Source organism: Oncorhynchus nerka, linkage group LG4 (genome assembly GCF_034236695.1).
Source record: "Oncorhynchus nerka isolate Pitt River linkage group LG4, Oner_Uvic_2.0, whole genome shotgun sequence".
Lineage (NCBI taxonomy): Eukaryota > Metazoa > Chordata > Actinopteri > Salmoniformes > Salmonidae > Oncorhynchus > Oncorhynchus nerka.
In genome coordinates, this window is record NC_088399.1 from 58,608,428 (window position 1) to 58,625,800 (window position 17,373).

The following is a 17,373-nucleotide window of genomic DNA, read 5'->3' on the forward strand; positions in this document are numbered from 1 at the left end:
GTTGGAACTGCTCGGTAACCCATTTGCTGTTGACGTGGAAAGCTCACCACCAAACCTCCAAATGGAGTTGATTGACCTCCAATGCAATGATGCACTGAGGGCAAAATATGCGGCAGTGGGTGCTGCGGAGTTCGCCCGTTCCTCCCGGCACAATGCCCCAGCTGCGCATCCAGGCTGCTCAAACGTTGTCTATGTTTGGCAGCACATACCTGTGTGAACAACTGTTTTCTTTGATGAACCTGAACAAAACATCACACAGAAGTCGACTTACTGCTGAACACCTCCACTCAATTCTGAGGATTTCTTCAGCTCAGAGCCTTACCCCGAACATTGATGAACTTGTGGAAAAGATGGGACACCACCAAGTATCACCCTCAACCTCAAACAAGTGAACATTACTGTGCAATCACATATTTAGAGTTTTTACTCAGTTCAAGTTTAAAAGTTAAAATTTAATATTTGTTTTCACTGCATGTTACTTCTCCTTAAACAAAGTGTTGTTTTTGATTAATAGATTTTTGCACTTTATTTTTTTGTATTTCAATCCAATTATATTTTAAAAATATTTCAGTTGAGTGGATGATAGAAAATTGCTATTATTGTTTTTCTTTGAAGTAAATTTAGCCCACTTTTGCTAAAATAGAAAATATAGTCTACTGATGGTGCCTTGAATACCGGTTTCTTTCATTTAATGTTCATGTTATGGGGATATTTATATAAAGGAAATTTGTCTTTTGTGTCTGTTGAAAATTAAAGATTACTGACAGAGCCATAAGAAAATATTGCTTTATTTATCTGATCATATTGTAATATATTTGTTAGGTTTTCAGTAGGTTCAATTAGGTTCACTAGACTATATGCGTCATTTAAAAATTTTTCAATGAACATTCGAACAGTCCGGCCCTCGTCTTGTAGCTGATTTTTTTATTTGGCCCTCCGTCCATTTGACTTTGACACCCCTGTTGTAGAGCATGAACCTACAAGAACGGGCCACCGCCTTGATGTTAGTTGAGAACGACAGGGTGTTGTCCAGGATCACGCCAAGGTTCTTAGCGCTCTGGGAGGAGGACACAATGGAGTTGTCAACCGTGATGGCGAGATCATGGAACGGGCAGTCCTTCCCCGGGAGGAAGAGCAGCTCCGTCTTGCCGAGGTTCAGCTTGAGGTGGTGATCCGTCATCCACACTGATATGTCTGCCAGACATGCAGAGATGCGATTCGCCACCTGGTCATCAGAAGGGGAAAGGAGAAGATTAATTGTGTGTCGTCTGCATAGCAATGATAGGAGAGACCATGTGAGGTTATGACAGAGCCAAGTGACTTGGTGTATAGCGAGAATAGGAGAGGGCCTAGAACAGAGCCCTGGGGACGCCAGTGGTGAGAGTGCGTGGTGAGGAGACAGATTCTCGCCACGCCACCTGGTAGGAGCGACCTGTCAGGTAGGACGCAATCCAAGCGTGGGCCGCGCCGGAGATGCCCAACTCGGAGAGGGTGGAAAGGAGGATCTGATGGTTCACAGTATCGAAGGCAGCCGATAGGTCTAGAAGGATGAGAGCAGAGGAGAGAGAGTTAGCTTTAGCAGTGCGGAGGGCCTCCGTGATACAGAGAAGAGCAGTCTCAGTTGAATGACTAGTCTTGAAACCTGACTGATTTGGATCAAGAAGGTCATTCTGAGAGAGATAGCGGGAGAGCTGGCCAAGGACGGCACGTTCAAGAGTTTTGGAGAGAAAAAAAAGAAGGGATACTGGTCTGTAGTTGTTGACATCGGAGGGATCGAGTGTAGGTTTTTTCAGAAGGGGTGCAACTCTCACTCTCTTGAAGAGAGAAGGGACGTAGCCAGCGGTCAGGGATGAGTTGATGAGCGAGGTGAGGTAAGGGAGAAGGTCTCCGGAAATGGTCTGGAGAAGAGAGGAGGGAATAGGGTCAAACGGGCAGGTTGTTGGGCGGCCGGCCGTCACAAGACGCGAGATTTCATCTGGAGAGAGAGGGGAGAAAGAGGTCAGAGCACAGGGTAGGGCAGTGTGAGCAGAACCAGCGGTGTCGTTTGACTTAGCAAACGAGGATTGGATGTCGTCGACCTTCTTTTCAAAATGGTTGACGAAGTCATCTGCAGAGAGGGAGGAGGGGGAGGGGGAGGAGGATTCAGGAGGGAGGAGAAGGTGGCAAAGAGCTTCCTAGGGTTAGAGGCAGATGCTTGGACTTTAGAGTGGTAGAAAGTGGCTTTAGCAGCAGAGACAGAAGAGGAAAATGTAGAGAGGAGGGAGTGAAAGGATGCCAGGTCCGCAGGGAGGCGAGTTTTCCTCCATTTCCGCTCGGCTGCCCGGAGCCCTGTTCTGTGAGCTCGCAATGAGTCGTCGAGCCACGGAGCAGGAGGGGAGGACCGAGCCGGCCTGGAGGATAGGGGACATAGAGAATCAAGGGATGCAGAAAGGGAGGAGAGGAGGGTTGAGGAGGCAGAATCAGGAGAAAGGTTGGAGAAGGTTTTAGCAGAGGAAGAGATGATAGGATGGAAGAGGAGAGAGTAGCGGGGAGAGAGAGCGAAGATTGGGACGGCGCGATACCATCCGAGTAGGGGCAGTGTGGGAAGTGTTGGATGAGAGCAAGAGGGAAAAGGATACAAGGTAGTGGTCGGAGACTTGGAGGGGAGTTGCAGTGAGGTTAGTGGAAGAACAGCATCTAGTAAAGATGAGGTCGAGCGTATTGCCTGCCTTGTGAGTAGAGGGGGAAGGTGAGAGGGTGAGGTCAAAAGAGGAGAGGAGTGGAAAGAAGGAGGCAGAGAGGAATGAGTCAAAGGTAGACGTGGGGAGGTTAAAGTCGCCCAGAACTGTGAGAGGTGAGCCATCCTCAGGAAAGGAGCTTATCAAGGCATCAAGCTCATTGATGAACTCTCCGAGGGAACCTGGAGGGCGGTAAATGATAAGGATGTTAAGCTTGAAAGGGCTGGTAACTGTGACAGCATGGAATTCAAAGGAGGCGATAGACAGATGGGTAAGGGGAGAAAGAGAGAATGACCACTTGGGAGAGATGAGGATCCCGGTGCCACCACCCCGCTGACCAGAAGCTCTCGGGGTGTGCGAGAACACGTGGGCGGACGAAGAGAGAGCAGTAGGAGTAGCAGTGTTATCTGTGGTGATCCATGTTTCCGTCAGTGCCAAGAAGTCGAGGGACTGGAGGGAGGCATAGGCTGAGATGAACTCTGCCTTGTTGGCCGCAGATCGGCAGTTCCAGAGGCTACCGGAGACCTGGAACTCCTCCAGATGATGCTATCTCAATTGCACTCTACACTGCCCTCTCCCAACTGGACAAGAAAAATACGTACAGTGCCTTCAGAAAGTATTCATACCTCTTGAGTTATTACACATTTTGTTGTGTTACAGCCTGAATTCAAAATGGATTAAATTGTTATTTTTTTCTCACTCATCTACACAAAATACCCATTATGACAAAGTGAAAATACAGAAATATCTCATTTACATAAGTATTCACTGAGTCCATACATATTTAGAGTCACCTTTGGCAGCAAAAACAGCTGTGAGTCTTTCTGGGTAAGTCGCTAAGAACTTTGATTGTACAATGTTTGCAAATTTTTTATTTTTTTATTCTTCATGTCAAGTTGATTTTCGATCATTGCTAAACAGCCATTTTCAAGTCTCGCCATAGATTGTTAAGCCATTTTAAGTCAAAACTCTAACTAGGCCACCTCGGAACATTGAATGTTGTCTTTGTAAGCAACCAGTGTATATTTGGCCTTGTGTTTTAAGTTATTGTCCTGCTGAAGGGTGAATTTGTCTCCCAGTGTCTGTTGGAAGCAGACTGAACCAGGTTTTCCGCTAGGATTTTGGATGTGCTAAGCTCTAGTCCATTTATTGGTATCCTAAAAAACTCCCTAGTTCTTGCTGATGACATAACATGATGCAGCCACCACCACGCTTGAAAATATGAAGAGTGGTACTCAGTGATGTGTTGTGTTGGATTTGCCCCAAACATAACGCTTTGTATTCGGGACATGAAGTTACATTTCATTGCAGTTTTACTTTAGTGTCTAATTTGTAAACAGGATGCATATTTTGGAATATTTTTTATTCTGAACAGGCTTCCTTCATTTCACTCTGTCATTTAGCTTAGTATTGTGGAGTAAATACCATGTTGTTGATCCATCCTCAGTTTTCTCTTATCACAGCCATTAAACTATGTAACTGTTTTAAAGTCCCCATTGGCATCTTTGCGAAATCTCAAATGAGTTAGGAAAGACACCTGTAGCTTTGTAGTGACTGGGTGTATTGCTACACCATTCAAAGTGTAATTAATAACTTTACCATGCTCAAAGTTGTATTCAATGTCTGCTGTTTTTTTATACCCATCTACCAATAGGTGCCCTTGTTTGCGAGGTATTGGAAAACCTCCCTGGTCTTTGTGGTTGAATCTTTGTTTGAAATTCACTGCTCGACTGAGAGACCTTACAGATAATTGTATGTGTGGGGTACAGAGATGAGGTAGTCATTCAAAAAATAATTTTAAACACTATTATTGTCCACAGAGTAAGTTCATGCAACTTATTATGTGACCTCTTATTAAGAATCTATGGGATCGGTGTCCCTATACCGGAACGGTTGTTGCTAACGTGTGTAATGTGACTAGAATGGTGTTGTAAGTAACAGCAAACTTTCCAGGACATAGTGTCACGACTTCGCCGAAGTTGGTCCCTCTTCTTGTTCTGCCGGTGTTCGGAGGTCGACGTCACCGGTTTTCTAGCCGCCACCGATCCACGTTTCATTTTCCATTTGTTTTGTCTTCATTGTACACACCTGGTTTCCATTCCCATAATTAATTGTTCCTTATTTAACCTTCTGTTTCCACCATGGTTTTGTGCGTGTTTATTCACTGTAAGTTGGTCTCATTTGTGAGCTTGAGTATTTTCCTTCGTGGAATATTTGTTGTTATGAGTAAAATTACGTTTATTACTCATCTCTGTGTCCTGCGCCTGAACTCCACTTTACCGTCTACACCTAGACACCTTACAGATAGACATGTCTTATATGGGCAGAACGCTTACATTCTTGTTAATCTAACTTCACTGTCCAATTTACAGTAGCTATTACAGTGAACAAGTACCATGCTATTGTTTGAGGGGAGTGCACAACAACAAAACACTTTTATCACGGCAACTGGTCTGATACATTCATCTCTGAAGGTAAATAATGTACTTACATTCAGTAATCTTGCTCTGATTTGCCATCCTGAGGGTCCAAGAGATAAAATTGAATATACACTGCTCATTGGTGCGGCTGGCTTCCGGGTTGGATGCGCGCTGTGTTAAGAAGCAGTGCGGCTTGGTTGGGTTGTGTATCGGAGGACGCATGACTTTCAACCTTCGTCTCTCCCGAGCCCACGAGGTACTGAGTTGTAGTGATGAGACAAGATAGTAGCTACTAAAACAATTGGATACCACGAAATTGGGGAGAAAAAGGGGTCAAAGAAAAAAAAGGGAAAAAAAGAAAAAAAAAGAAATGTCCGGTGAGAGAGACGCAGGTTGAGGATTCCAGGGTTAGAGTAGTGCAGAAGTTGTCATATGCTGAGGCAGTGAAGAAAGTAGAGGAAGATGGGTCAAGGTGGAGGGATCCTGAGAGGAGTGGTATGAGCAGTAAATCTGTACCAGAACTGAGGGATAGGCCAACAAGTGATATATGTTTCAGTATGATTGGATTTTTTTCATTCATAGTAATGGTTATCAACTGTATCAATCAATCAATCGATTGTATTCATAATGCCCTTTTTACATCAGCCGATGTCACAAAGTGCTGTACAGAAAACCAGCCTAAACCCCCAAACAGCAAGTAATGCAGATGTAGAAGCACAGTGAGTTGTACTGCAGGGATGGAACGTAAAGTCGTAGAAAATTGAGGTTGTGGTGGTGCTGCAGAGAGGTATTTGGGTGTGCGAGACTTGGGTGTGCGAGACATCAGAAGAGTTTCAGGGTGTGTTAAGTGGTGGTGTCCCATCCATCCAGGTTATTGGCCTGAGGTAGGACTAAATAGATTTTCATAGTGGAGTAGGGTGGTGTTATTTTTACATTACTTTTTAATTTTATTTTATGTATTTTTTTTTTGTTAGTGTAGTGTTAGATGGTAGGGTATTTGTTTAGTTATTTATTTTTCAAGCAAAGTACAAGGGAGTTGTACTCCAGTCTAGTAGGTGGCGGTAACGCAACATATTGGATGCCAACTGCTGTTAAACCTCATAGAAGAAGAACAACAACAACAACAACAACAACAACATCATCATCATCATCATTATCAACAACAACAACAACAGGGTAGGGGAGCCCTGGGATAGAGAAATGTATTAAGTAGGAGATCGTAAATCGTGGCGAGTAGTGCGGACAAAATTGAGAATTTTTTGGGGGAAGCTGTGTTGGAATGCTAACAAGATGGGTGTCAGATCTGATGACATGGAGTGGGAGGATGAGGGTCAAGGAATGAATGAAGAAGCAATGTGAAGGTTAAGTGCTGTAATTGGTGGTGTTGGGGATTTATTTGGTTTAGAATTTTATTTTCATGGTAGTACATAGTTGGTCTGATCGACATTCCAGCACAGTAGGTGGCGGCATGCACTTTAAACGTTGGTTTGTGGACCCCCATGATACCACAGAAGAAGAAGGCGGTGACGAAGAGAGGAGACCATGTTGAATTAGCGTTTTGTATGGAGTGAATTTAATCTAACAGTGACATAAGTAATTGATCTGCCGCAAACATTTATGATATATAACATTAAAGTGAGAGAAAGGTGAGTACTTCGTGGTGTTCTATTCATTTTGTATTATACATATTTGATAAAGTCGACGGTAGCTTGTCAGCTAGATAATATAGCCAGCTAACATTCAGACATGGAAAACGACAGCCCAATGCACAAGCCATCCAAGTTAACTCATCTGACTAGCTAGTTTATAATAACCCCTTTCATCAGTGATGTAACGATACCTAGATGGCTTACTAAATTACTATTTAAATTATTCAGATAGCTTAACTTACTAGCCGACTTGCATGTTTATGTCAAAGCTATGTGGCTAACGTCATTAGATAGCTAGTAATATAAGTTAACTGGCTAACTAAATATCTTCCTCTCAAGTTGGCCAGATAAATGGCCTTTTGTAGCGTCAAATCGCTATTAGTCAGGTTTGAATTACTTTTTGCAGTTGGCACAATTGAGATAAGTTGGCTAACAACTGACTGGTAACATTAGCTGTCTTTTTTAAAAACCTTTATTTGGCCGATAAGGACATCCCTGTTGTTCGTTAATGTTAGCTAGCTAGCTAAAGACGGTGACGTGTTTGTTGTCCATACATTTGCAATTCACTTTCATTTAGGTTCAGATGCTTCTAGCTAACGTTAGCTAATTTCCTCAAAGTAACTTCAAAGTTCGCAGGTGATTACGGCTATAAAGTAGTCCCACGTTGTTGACGACATAGCCTAACGTTACTCTCCTGTTGTCTGGGCTCATACTGCTTGTAGTATAGGCAACTCCTATGTGCTCATGCAGTACACCAATGGGTTGGAGTACACTACAGGCTGATCCACCAAGCCAACACTAGAAAAGCAATTTTACCGTGTGCCTGCCTGCCAAATACATTTTTGACATGATGTAGTTGGGGATTTGAATAGAACATTTGTGCATCAATTCTACATTGTATGATGTGGTTTTAAAGCTAGTCTAGGGCTTATATAGTATTCACTCTGACTTTACTTCTAAAATCAAATTCTTCTTCCTGTCAGGTGGAACAGGTTTGAGTTGCTGAATACACCACCACGCACACACACAGCTACACACGTTGACAGAAGAGCTGAGAGACTCACCTGGAACAGAGGGGACAGACCGAAAGGAGCCCAAGGGGAACTTAAAGCTGCGTTGCTTTTGGACTACAGTTACCCTTGTTTGATTTTCAACATCAGGAAACTACTTTAACACGTGGATGGACATATACAGACAGAGTGGAAAACAAATGTTGAACAATAAGGACATTATTATTTTGATGAAATATTTGTACAAAGGACATCGATGTTGAGCAATTCAAATGGACTTGACGCAAAACAAGGAAATAAAAATATGTAAATGTACGTTTGAACAAAGATTATATTACAGATGCTATCCCCCCCGCTTCAAATAGCAGGTCTATTGCAGGAATTAAACTATTTGATTCTTGTTCACATATAATGTTCTATATTGTGTGCAGGTGCAGTATATTTATGCATTTGAATGCATATATCTCTTCATTTGGGAGAGCTCTTGTATAAATACTTTTTTTTTTCATACGGCAGTAAACTCTGTTGAAGGGGACCGAACTGCACGTACATATATATGTAAAAACGACAGACTTCTGTTGTAAAAGCTTTGGACAAAAAAACAAGATAATATTTGTTAATGCTTTATTAGACTCATCTTTTGAAGAGGCTTTTTAAGGGGGCAAAAAAACAGAAAATATTAATATTTTGAGAATAAAAACAGGAAAGCGGAAATGGCAGCTGCCAGAACAGAGAACCTTGGTCCTGTCGTCATGGGACTAAACAAGCAGAACGGGCAGCTTAGGGGGCCACCTAAACCGGCTTCTCCCCAATCAGGACCCCTCGTCCTGGGCTCTCTGTCAGACGAGGCCACAGGTGCATCCCAGAAAGCGGGTGCTGCCCAGGAGGGAACTGGGATTAGGTACACATTTCTCTCACACCCCTGTTTCACCCAGTGACTGAAACAATTGTGTTCTGCTCATAGTTTATTATACCTTCATACCAGGTTTTTAGAAGTGATGACCCAGTAGATTTTGTTTTAGAAATCAGTAGTGCAGGTGTTCTTTTAATTGCTCTCTTCTGCTCTGTCAGGTTTGGAGATGACTGGAAAAAGAGCCTACAGCTCCCTCCCAAAGACACCAGGGTCAGAACCTCTGTAAGTCATGGTATAATGCAGCATGCTTTTTCACTAGCTCATGGATTTCCCGGTATAATTTTAATCAAATCTGTTACTTCTGTTGTCTAACCTCTTTCTTGCTGTGTCCCAGGATGTAACGTCCACTAAGGGAAATGAGTTTGAGGACTACTGTCTGAAACGGGAGCTCCTGATGGGCATCTTTGAGATGGGCTGGGAGAAGCCCTCCCCTATCCAGGTACGACACTCACTGGGAGAGTCTCTGCCCAAAGATGACCTGTTGAAACTGGGGGATTCCCTTGCTGTAAATTAGCTCCTGATTCTGATGCCTTATAACCTATAAAGATGCTCCAGAACTTTTGTATAATTTCAGCAGGTAGTTTTGAAAGTGGTGCTCGAGCGTGTGTACTACGTCATCCATTTCGTGTGATGTATTACCTCCCACAAAAATGTGTACAATATGTTGCAAATTTGTTGAGCTTAAGATCCCGGACTGCATCTTGAGTTATAACTGAAGTCTTTGGACTTAGCTTTTGTAGTTTGTCATAGTTAGATATTTTTTGATAAAATTCCATTAAACCAGAGTTTGTCACTTACAGGAGGAGAGCATTCCCATAGCCCTGTCAGGACGAGACATCCTGGCCCGAGCCAAGAATGGAACAGGGAAGAGTGGGGCCTACCTCATCCCCATGCTGGAGAGAATAGACCTGAAGAAGGACTATATACAGGGTGAGTCAAGGCTCTTAACGTTACTCTTTCCCTCCTTTTATACTCGACTTGTCTACTACAACAATAGTCTTATGTCATTCACAGTGCTTTATTGAAGTGTTATAGACTACTGAAAAGGTATTCAAGTTATGTTTCATCTATGTTTAAGCAGGAATGTGTGATTCAAGATATTTTGATGTAGAATGTAATCCAGTTATTGTCATGCATTTTGGGTTGACAATTAGGCTATTGTTACATTTTACTGTTAAAATATAGATGAATTTGTGTACACAAATTTGTGTACACTTTTATTTGGGTCCAATTCACCACATGAGTAAATGGAAACTCAAAACGCATTAGCTAGATAGCTAACTTAAATATAATAGCCACTGGTAGTAGCCATATTAAGCTTAACAGTACATTTTAATGTCCTAAAAATAACTTTGCAGTTGTAGCCTACTACCCAATCAGGCCCATGCTCTCGTAATGGCCCATGTGGATTTCGCACACTCCATATCCCAAAGCTTTATAAAATAGTTGCTATAGAGCTAAAAATTGAGAGTTGAAATAAAACATATACCTACAGAAATCGGAGAACCTCCTCTCTTCAACTGTGACAAGTATATTTTCCTGCAATTGTAGTTTTAAATGTTATACAATCAAAATGTTTTTTTTTTTCCCTAGAGCAAAGTGGGAGAGGTAGGGAGAGTGGGTTGATCATCACAGCAGCGGGCCCCAGGGAAACAGGCAGAGCGTCAGGGCAGACACTTTCCTTACAGGAATCATGAGCATAATGCACAAATCATGTTTGAGTGAGGTGACCATGTAGAATGGGCAGCTCTCACTGACAAATAAAACATTTAAAGTAACTGTCCAGTGAGAATCTTACTTTAGAAGTTTGTATTCTGTTAAGTCATACCCAGATAATGTTGTTGACTCATCCTATACTCATATTTGTGGCCAAAGCATACATTGGAGAGAGAGAAATACTTTTGAGGAGTTTTTAAAAACATTATTATTTTTTTAATCTAAGACTTTTTCAAAAATGCTTGCTGGAGTATAATGGCTCCCAAGTGGCTCACCGGTCTAAGACACTGCATCTCATTGCAGACCCTGGTTCGATTCCAGGCTTTATCACAACTGGCCATGATTGGGAGTACCATAGGGTGGCGCACAAATGGCCCAGCATCGGCCGGGGTAGACCGTCATTGTAAATGAGAATTTGTTCTTAACTGACTTGCCTAGTTAAACAAAATAAATAAATGTCATACTCCGGATGAGGCGGATGAGCTGGCCAATCAGTGGGACACTTGTATTAATACCTTATGACTGGTATGTGCCCACACCATTCTGTTGGGGTATGCCCAAACCATTCCAACACAGAAAATATCCTTTTTAGAATACCTAATTACCATTGTAAGTAATTCTAGGTCATAATTCAATGAAATATGGGAGCACTGAACACAATGTTCCTTCAAAAGAATTTCAGCACTGAGCAAATTTCATGTCTGCTGAGCGCAAACTTTAACATTGCGGAAATTCTGTTAAACTTCAGCACGTGTGTACTGTGAACATTGAGGCTGTACCCGCTTTGTGTTTTTGATCATAATCTAGGCCTACCAGAGTGGCCTACCATCAAAAACAATGGAGAAAATGGATCCCATAACATTTTAACATGGAAATAACGGTTCTATCATTCAGCCTACATTAGCAGCAAATCTGTGGTGTTCAATGTTGACCTACATTCCATGAGACTTTTGGGGGAAAAACATGCAGGGCTTGACATTAACCTGTTTATCCACTTGTCCATCAGACAAGGAGGTGCCTGAAAATGTTGTTTGATGCAGGAAACCACTTTACAAAATAAAATGCATTATTATTCCCATACCATTATCACAGAGAATCAGACAAATTATGCTACCCTCTGCCTATTCGCTACTTAGCCTATTCAAGCCTGTCTGAAAATACAGCACTGCCCCTTTAAGACAAAACTCTTTACCTGACTTGCTTTTCAAAGATGTCTAGAAATGTACATATTTTGTGCTCTAGTAGGAAGCCATCACTCCACTATCGCTGACTACAAATGATCTATAACTGGGCTAATAACTCACTAACTAGAAAATAATACGAACAAAATGTGTACATCTCAAAACAAGCGCATCTATTCACGACTGCTCATGCTGTAAACAGTTCAAGGTAAATGGCGGAGATCCATATATGGCAATAGTCTATTTGCATATAGGCCTAGTGCAGCTCTGATGGTTATACCGCACCGGTCTGTGTAGATTACGGGCTGAGTCCGTCAATGGAATAAAATCATACTCCGATGCGTCCTGCCTACATCAAAAATGTCTTGCCTAGTTAGTTTGGCATGTTTGGTATTGCATAGTTCATTTTGTTTCGGTATGTTGATAGTGTTAATGGGGAAAACTCTGGAAAGTTGAGTGAAGTTCAGTCTGGTGCTTAGAGAACCTTGACTGGACAGTTTAGCTCACACAGTCAAGTCAAAGGGTTGCAAAATGTGACTAAATGGTCACTGTTTGGCGCCATACACCTACTACTCTGTCAAATCACATTTGTCTTACACTTGCCCTATCTATACCTCTCCCCCTCTCCCAAGCCATTGTGATGGTGCCCACTCGTGAGCTGGCCCTGCAGGTTAGCCAGATCAGTATCCAGATCAGTAAGCACCTGGGTGGCGTGAAGGTCATGGCCACCACGGGCGGCACCAACCTGCGAGATGACATCATGCGCCTGGACGAGACTGGTAATTACCCAACAGCAGCATCACATTCAGTTACTAAATACCAACATTGGAACCTTGTGATAAATACAGTGCATTTGGAAAGTATTCAGACCCCTTGACATTTTCCACATTTTGTTACGTTACAGCGTTAATCGACACACAGTACTCCACAATGACAAAGCCAAAATAGGTTTTTAGACATTTTTACATGTGTGTATTCTACCTTTCAAAAGTTTGAGGTCACTTAGAAATGTCCTTGTTTTTGGAAGAGAAGCAAAAAAAAAATGTCCATTTAAAATAACATCAAATTGATCAGAAGTACAGTGTAGACACTGTTAATGTTGTAAATGACTAATGTAAATAGAAAGTCTGATTTTTAATGGAATATCTAAACTCAGAAAAAAAAGAAATGTCCTCTCACTGTCAACTGTGTTTATTTTCAGCAAACTTAACATGTGTAAATATTTGTATGAACATAAGATTCAACAACTGAGACATAAACTGAACAAGTTCCACAAACATGTGACTAACATAAATGGAATAATGTGTCCCTCAAAAGTAAGTCAGTATCTGGTGTGGACACCAGCTGCATTAAGTATTGCAGTGCATCTCCTCATGGACTGGACCAGATTTGCCAGGTCTTGCTGTGAGATGTTACCCCACTCTTCCACCAAGGCACCTGCAAGTTCCCGGACATTTCTGCAGGGAATGGCCTTAGCCCTCACCCTCCAATGATGCAATGACAACAAGCTCAGTCCGCTGATGCTGTGATACATGACTGACTAATCTAAGTTTATCATTTTAAAAGGCTAATTGATCATTAGAAAACCCTTTTGCAATTATGTTCACAGCTGAAAACTGTTGTTCTGATTAAATAAGTAATAAAACTGGTCTTCTTTATCTGGAGCATCAGCATTTGTGGGTTCGATTACAGGCTCAAAATGGCCAGAAACAAGTAACTTTCTTTCTTGTTATATAAACTTATTTTTCTACTGTATTATTGACTGTATGTTTGTTTTACTCCATGTGTAACTCTGTTGTATGTGTCGAACTGCTTTGCTTTATCTTGGCCAGGTCACAATTGTAAATGAGAACTTGTTCTCAACTTGCCTACCCGGTGAAATAAAATAAATAATGGGACAATGTAGATATTCCATAAAAAAATCAGCTGTTTCCAGCTACTATAGTCCTTTACAACATTATTAATGTCTACACTGTATTTCTGATCAATTTGCTGTTATTTTAATGGACAGACGATTTGCTTTTCTTTCAAAAACAAGGACAAGTTACCCCAAACTTTTCAACAGTTTGTGTAAGATAAGTGTTCAGACCCTTTGCTATGAGGTGAAATATTGAGCTCAGGTGCATCCTATTTCCATTGATCATCCTTGATGTTTCTACCGCTTGATTGGAGTCCACCTGTGGTAAAATCATTTCATTGTACATGATTTGGAAAGGCACACACCTGTCTATATAAGGTCCCACAGTTGACCGTGCACGTCCGCAAAAACCTATCCATGAGTTCAAAGGAATTATCCGTGAAGCTCCGAGACAGGATTGTGTCGAGGCACACATGGGGAAGGGTACCAAAACATTTCAGCAGCATTTAAGGTTGCCAAGAACAGTGGCCTCCATCATTCATAACAAATGGAAGAAGTTTGGAACCACCAAGGCCCGGCCAAACTGAGCATTTGGTGAAGGGCCTTGGTCAGGGTGGTGACCATGAACCCGATGGTCACTGAAGATTGAAACCAAGATGGAACTCTTTGGCCTGGTTACCAAGTGTCGCATCTGGAGGAGAACTGGCACCATCCCTATGGTGAAGCATGGTGGTGGCAGCATCATGCTGTGGGGATGTTATTCAGCGGCAGGAACTGGGACTAGTCAGGATCCAGGGAATGATGGAGCATAGTACAGAGATCCTTGCAGAAAAGCTACTCCAGAGCACTCAGGGCCTCGGACTGGGGCGAAGGTTCACCTTCCAACAGGACAACGGCCCTAAGCACAAAGCCAAGACAACGCACGAGTGGCTTCGGGACAATGTCCTTGAGTGGCCCAGCCAGAGTCCGGACTTGAACCAGATCGAACATCTCTGGAGAGACCTGAAAATAGCTGTGCAGCGACATTCCTATTCCAACCTGACAGAGCTTGAGAGGATTTGCAGAGAAGAATGGGAGAAATTCCCCAAATACATGTGTGCTGAGCTTATAGCATCATACCCTGAATATGTCTGAATACTTATGTAAATGGGATATTTCATATTTTTAAAATTTTTATGTATACATCTGCAAACATTTCTACACCTGTTTTTGCTTTGTCATTATGGGATATTGTGTGGAGGTTGCAAGCTGAAGAACACCATCCCAACCGTGAAGCACAGTGGTGGCAGCATCATGTTGTGGGAGTGCTTTGTTGCAGGAGGGACTGGTGTACTTCACAAAATTGATGGCATCATGAAGAGGAAAATTATGTGGATATATTGAAGCAACATCTCAAGACATCAGTCAGGAAGTCAAAGCTTGGTTGCAAATGGGTCTTCCAAATGGACAATGACCCCAAGCATACTTCCAAAGTTGTGGCAAAATGGCTTAAGGACAACAAAGTCAAGGTATTGGAGTGGCCATCACAAAGCTCTGACCTAAATCCCATAGAGAATTTGTGGGCAGAACTGAAACAGTGTGTGTGAGCAAGGAGGCCTTTACAACCCTGACTCAGTTACACTTGCTCTGTCAGGAAGAATGGGCAAAAATTCACCCAACTGATTGTGGGAATCTTGGGGAAGGCTGGCTACCTGAAATGTTTAACTTGGGTCAAACAATTGAATGGCAATGCTCCCAAATACTAATTGAGTGTATGTAAATTTCTGACCCACTGGGAATGTGATGAAGGAAATTAAAGCTGAAATAAACCATTCTCTCTACTATTATTCTGACATTTCACATTGTTAAAATAAAATGGTGATCCTAACTGACCTAAGACAGGGAATTTTTACTAGGATTAAATTTTAGGAATTGTGAAACTGAGTTTAAATCTATTTAAACTTCTGACTTCAACTCTTTATAGCGTAGCTCTGTATTTTGTTTATTTATTTGAAAGTCATTTTTACTCATCTTCATCGAGGGTGTCAATCATTTCAGACCACACTGTACAATTAAACATGTCACAAAACCGTAAAGCTGTACACAATGTCATATCTGTAATGATGGTGTTTCTGATTCTTTCTCAGTGCATGTGGTCATAGCCACACCCGGCAGGATCCTAGACTTGATAAAGAAGGGCGTTGCCAAAGTGGATAGAGTCCAAATGATGGTGATGGATGAGGTTAGTGTGTAAATACATGTGGTACCTGAGTCCATCAACCACGGACTGTAATCAACTACTGTAGATGACTCCAGAGAATCAGTCCTCTTGATCTATTTTGTTACGAGCCACTCACTATTCTTCATTCAAATCTCATCTGGTTCATCAACGTACCAACGAGGTTAAAGGAGCTACATGTAACATTTCCCCGGCAACGAGTGCTAAATATCAATTACATACCAGTGGTAGCAAATTAATAGAAATACATGATTAAAACAGTTTTTTGAGAATACTGTGTGACTCTGCTAATGCTCCATTTGAATGTTTTCTCTTCTCAGGCAGACAAGCTGCTGTCTCAGGACTTTGTAGTGCTCATCGAGGATATCATCAGCTTCCTGGCCAAGGGCCGTCAGATCCTACTCTACTCTGCCACCTTCCCCATCAGCGTGCAGAAGTTCATGGTGAGTAGTGCCACATGTTGGCAGCCATGTGGTATCACCAACAGGCCATTCTGTTCTGCTATTCCGTAACTAGAAAATATACTTTATTGTCCATTTACATGGAAATGTTGCTATTCTTGCTGAACAGTGTTACCCTTGCACTGCAGCCCACAGAGCCTCGACCCCAGATTCACAGCCTGCTTGAGGTTACCCTTATTAGCCAAAGTCAGCACACTCTAAATGGCAGGTGTAGTACATTGAACACAAATATAAATGCGAAATGCGTTAGTCAGGGCATAACATTTGTTTTTTTGTCCTTCAGCCGCTATAAAATGACACCAACAAAACATAAAAAATGGATGGTTCTTTGTAAAGTTCCTAAAACAATTTAATGTATTACTAGTAAGAAGTAATGTTGTGTATTGTTTAATTTCATGTATTGTGACCTGAGTCTTTAAACCAAAATAGAACAGATGAGACAAATGTTCACCTGCCCCTTTAAATGCGGGAGGTTCATGCCTGTGAGATTGATCCTGACATGTAGAAGCGTTGTCATCTCTTTCCCAGCAGTTGAAACTCGAGCATAGAAAAACAACCTAGTTTGTGAACAAAATAGTTCTTTGACTTTGTGTTTTTATTTACCAGCTATGAAACAAAATGGTGGAAATACTTTGGACACCTGCTCATTCCAGGGTTTTTCGTTATTTTGACTATTTTTGTACATTGAGTAATAGTGAAGACAAAACTATGAAATAACACACATGGAATCATGTAGTAAAACACCCAAACAAGGCCCTACACCCAAACAAGGGCACTGCGTTCATCCACCTCTGGCCTGGACTGATCAGTTCCCGCTCAGCCCAGTCAAAACTGTTCGCTGTCTGGCCCCCAATGGTGGAACAAACTCCCTCACGACGCCAGGACAGCGGAGTCAATCACCACCTTCCGGAGACACCTGAAACCCCACCTCTTTAAGGAATACCTAGGATAGGATAAAGTAATCCTTCTCCCCCCCCCCTTAAAAGACCTAGATGCACTATTGTAAAGTGGCTGTTCCACTGGATGTCATAAGGTGAAAGCACCAATTTGTAAGTCGCTCTGGATAAGAGCGTCTGCTAAATGACTTAAATGTAATGTAATGTAATGTAAATGTAAAAACGTGTTAAACAAATCAAAATATACTTGAGATTCTTCAAAGTAGCCACCCTTTGCCTTGATTACAGCTTTGCACCCTTTTGGTGTTCTCTCAACCAGCTTCAATTAGAGGTC

At 42.0% G+C, this 17,373-nt stretch overlaps 1 protein-coding gene across 2 annotated transcripts in view; it reads left to right on the top strand.

Annotated features, from left to right (window-relative positions):
- The first annotated feature begins 6,660 nt into the window (after positions 1-6,660).
- The window catches only part of LOC115128273 (probable ATP-dependent RNA helicase ddx6), a 53,667-nt gene continuing 42,954 nt past the window's right edge, over positions 6,661-17,373 (top strand). The window contains exons 1-9 of one of the 2 annotated variants that reach the window (XM_029657965.2): positions 6,661-6,783; positions 7,770-8,108; positions 8,500-8,697; positions 8,868-8,931; positions 9,044-9,148; positions 9,510-9,639; positions 12,239-12,385; positions 15,591-15,685; positions 16,003-16,125. In XM_029657965.2, coding sequence (XP_029513825.2) covers positions 8,107-8,108; positions 8,500-8,697; positions 8,868-8,931; positions 9,044-9,148; positions 9,510-9,639; positions 12,239-12,385; positions 15,591-15,685; positions 16,003-16,125 — 864 coding nt within the window. In that variant the 5' untranslated portion in view covers positions 6,661-6,783; positions 7,770-8,106. Of the gene's footprint in view, positions 6,784-7,769; positions 8,698-8,867; positions 8,932-9,043; positions 9,149-9,509; positions 9,640-12,238; positions 12,386-15,590; positions 15,686-16,002; positions 16,126-17,373 lie in introns of both variants that reach the window. The other variant, XM_029657966.2, reaches the window with a different exon arrangement.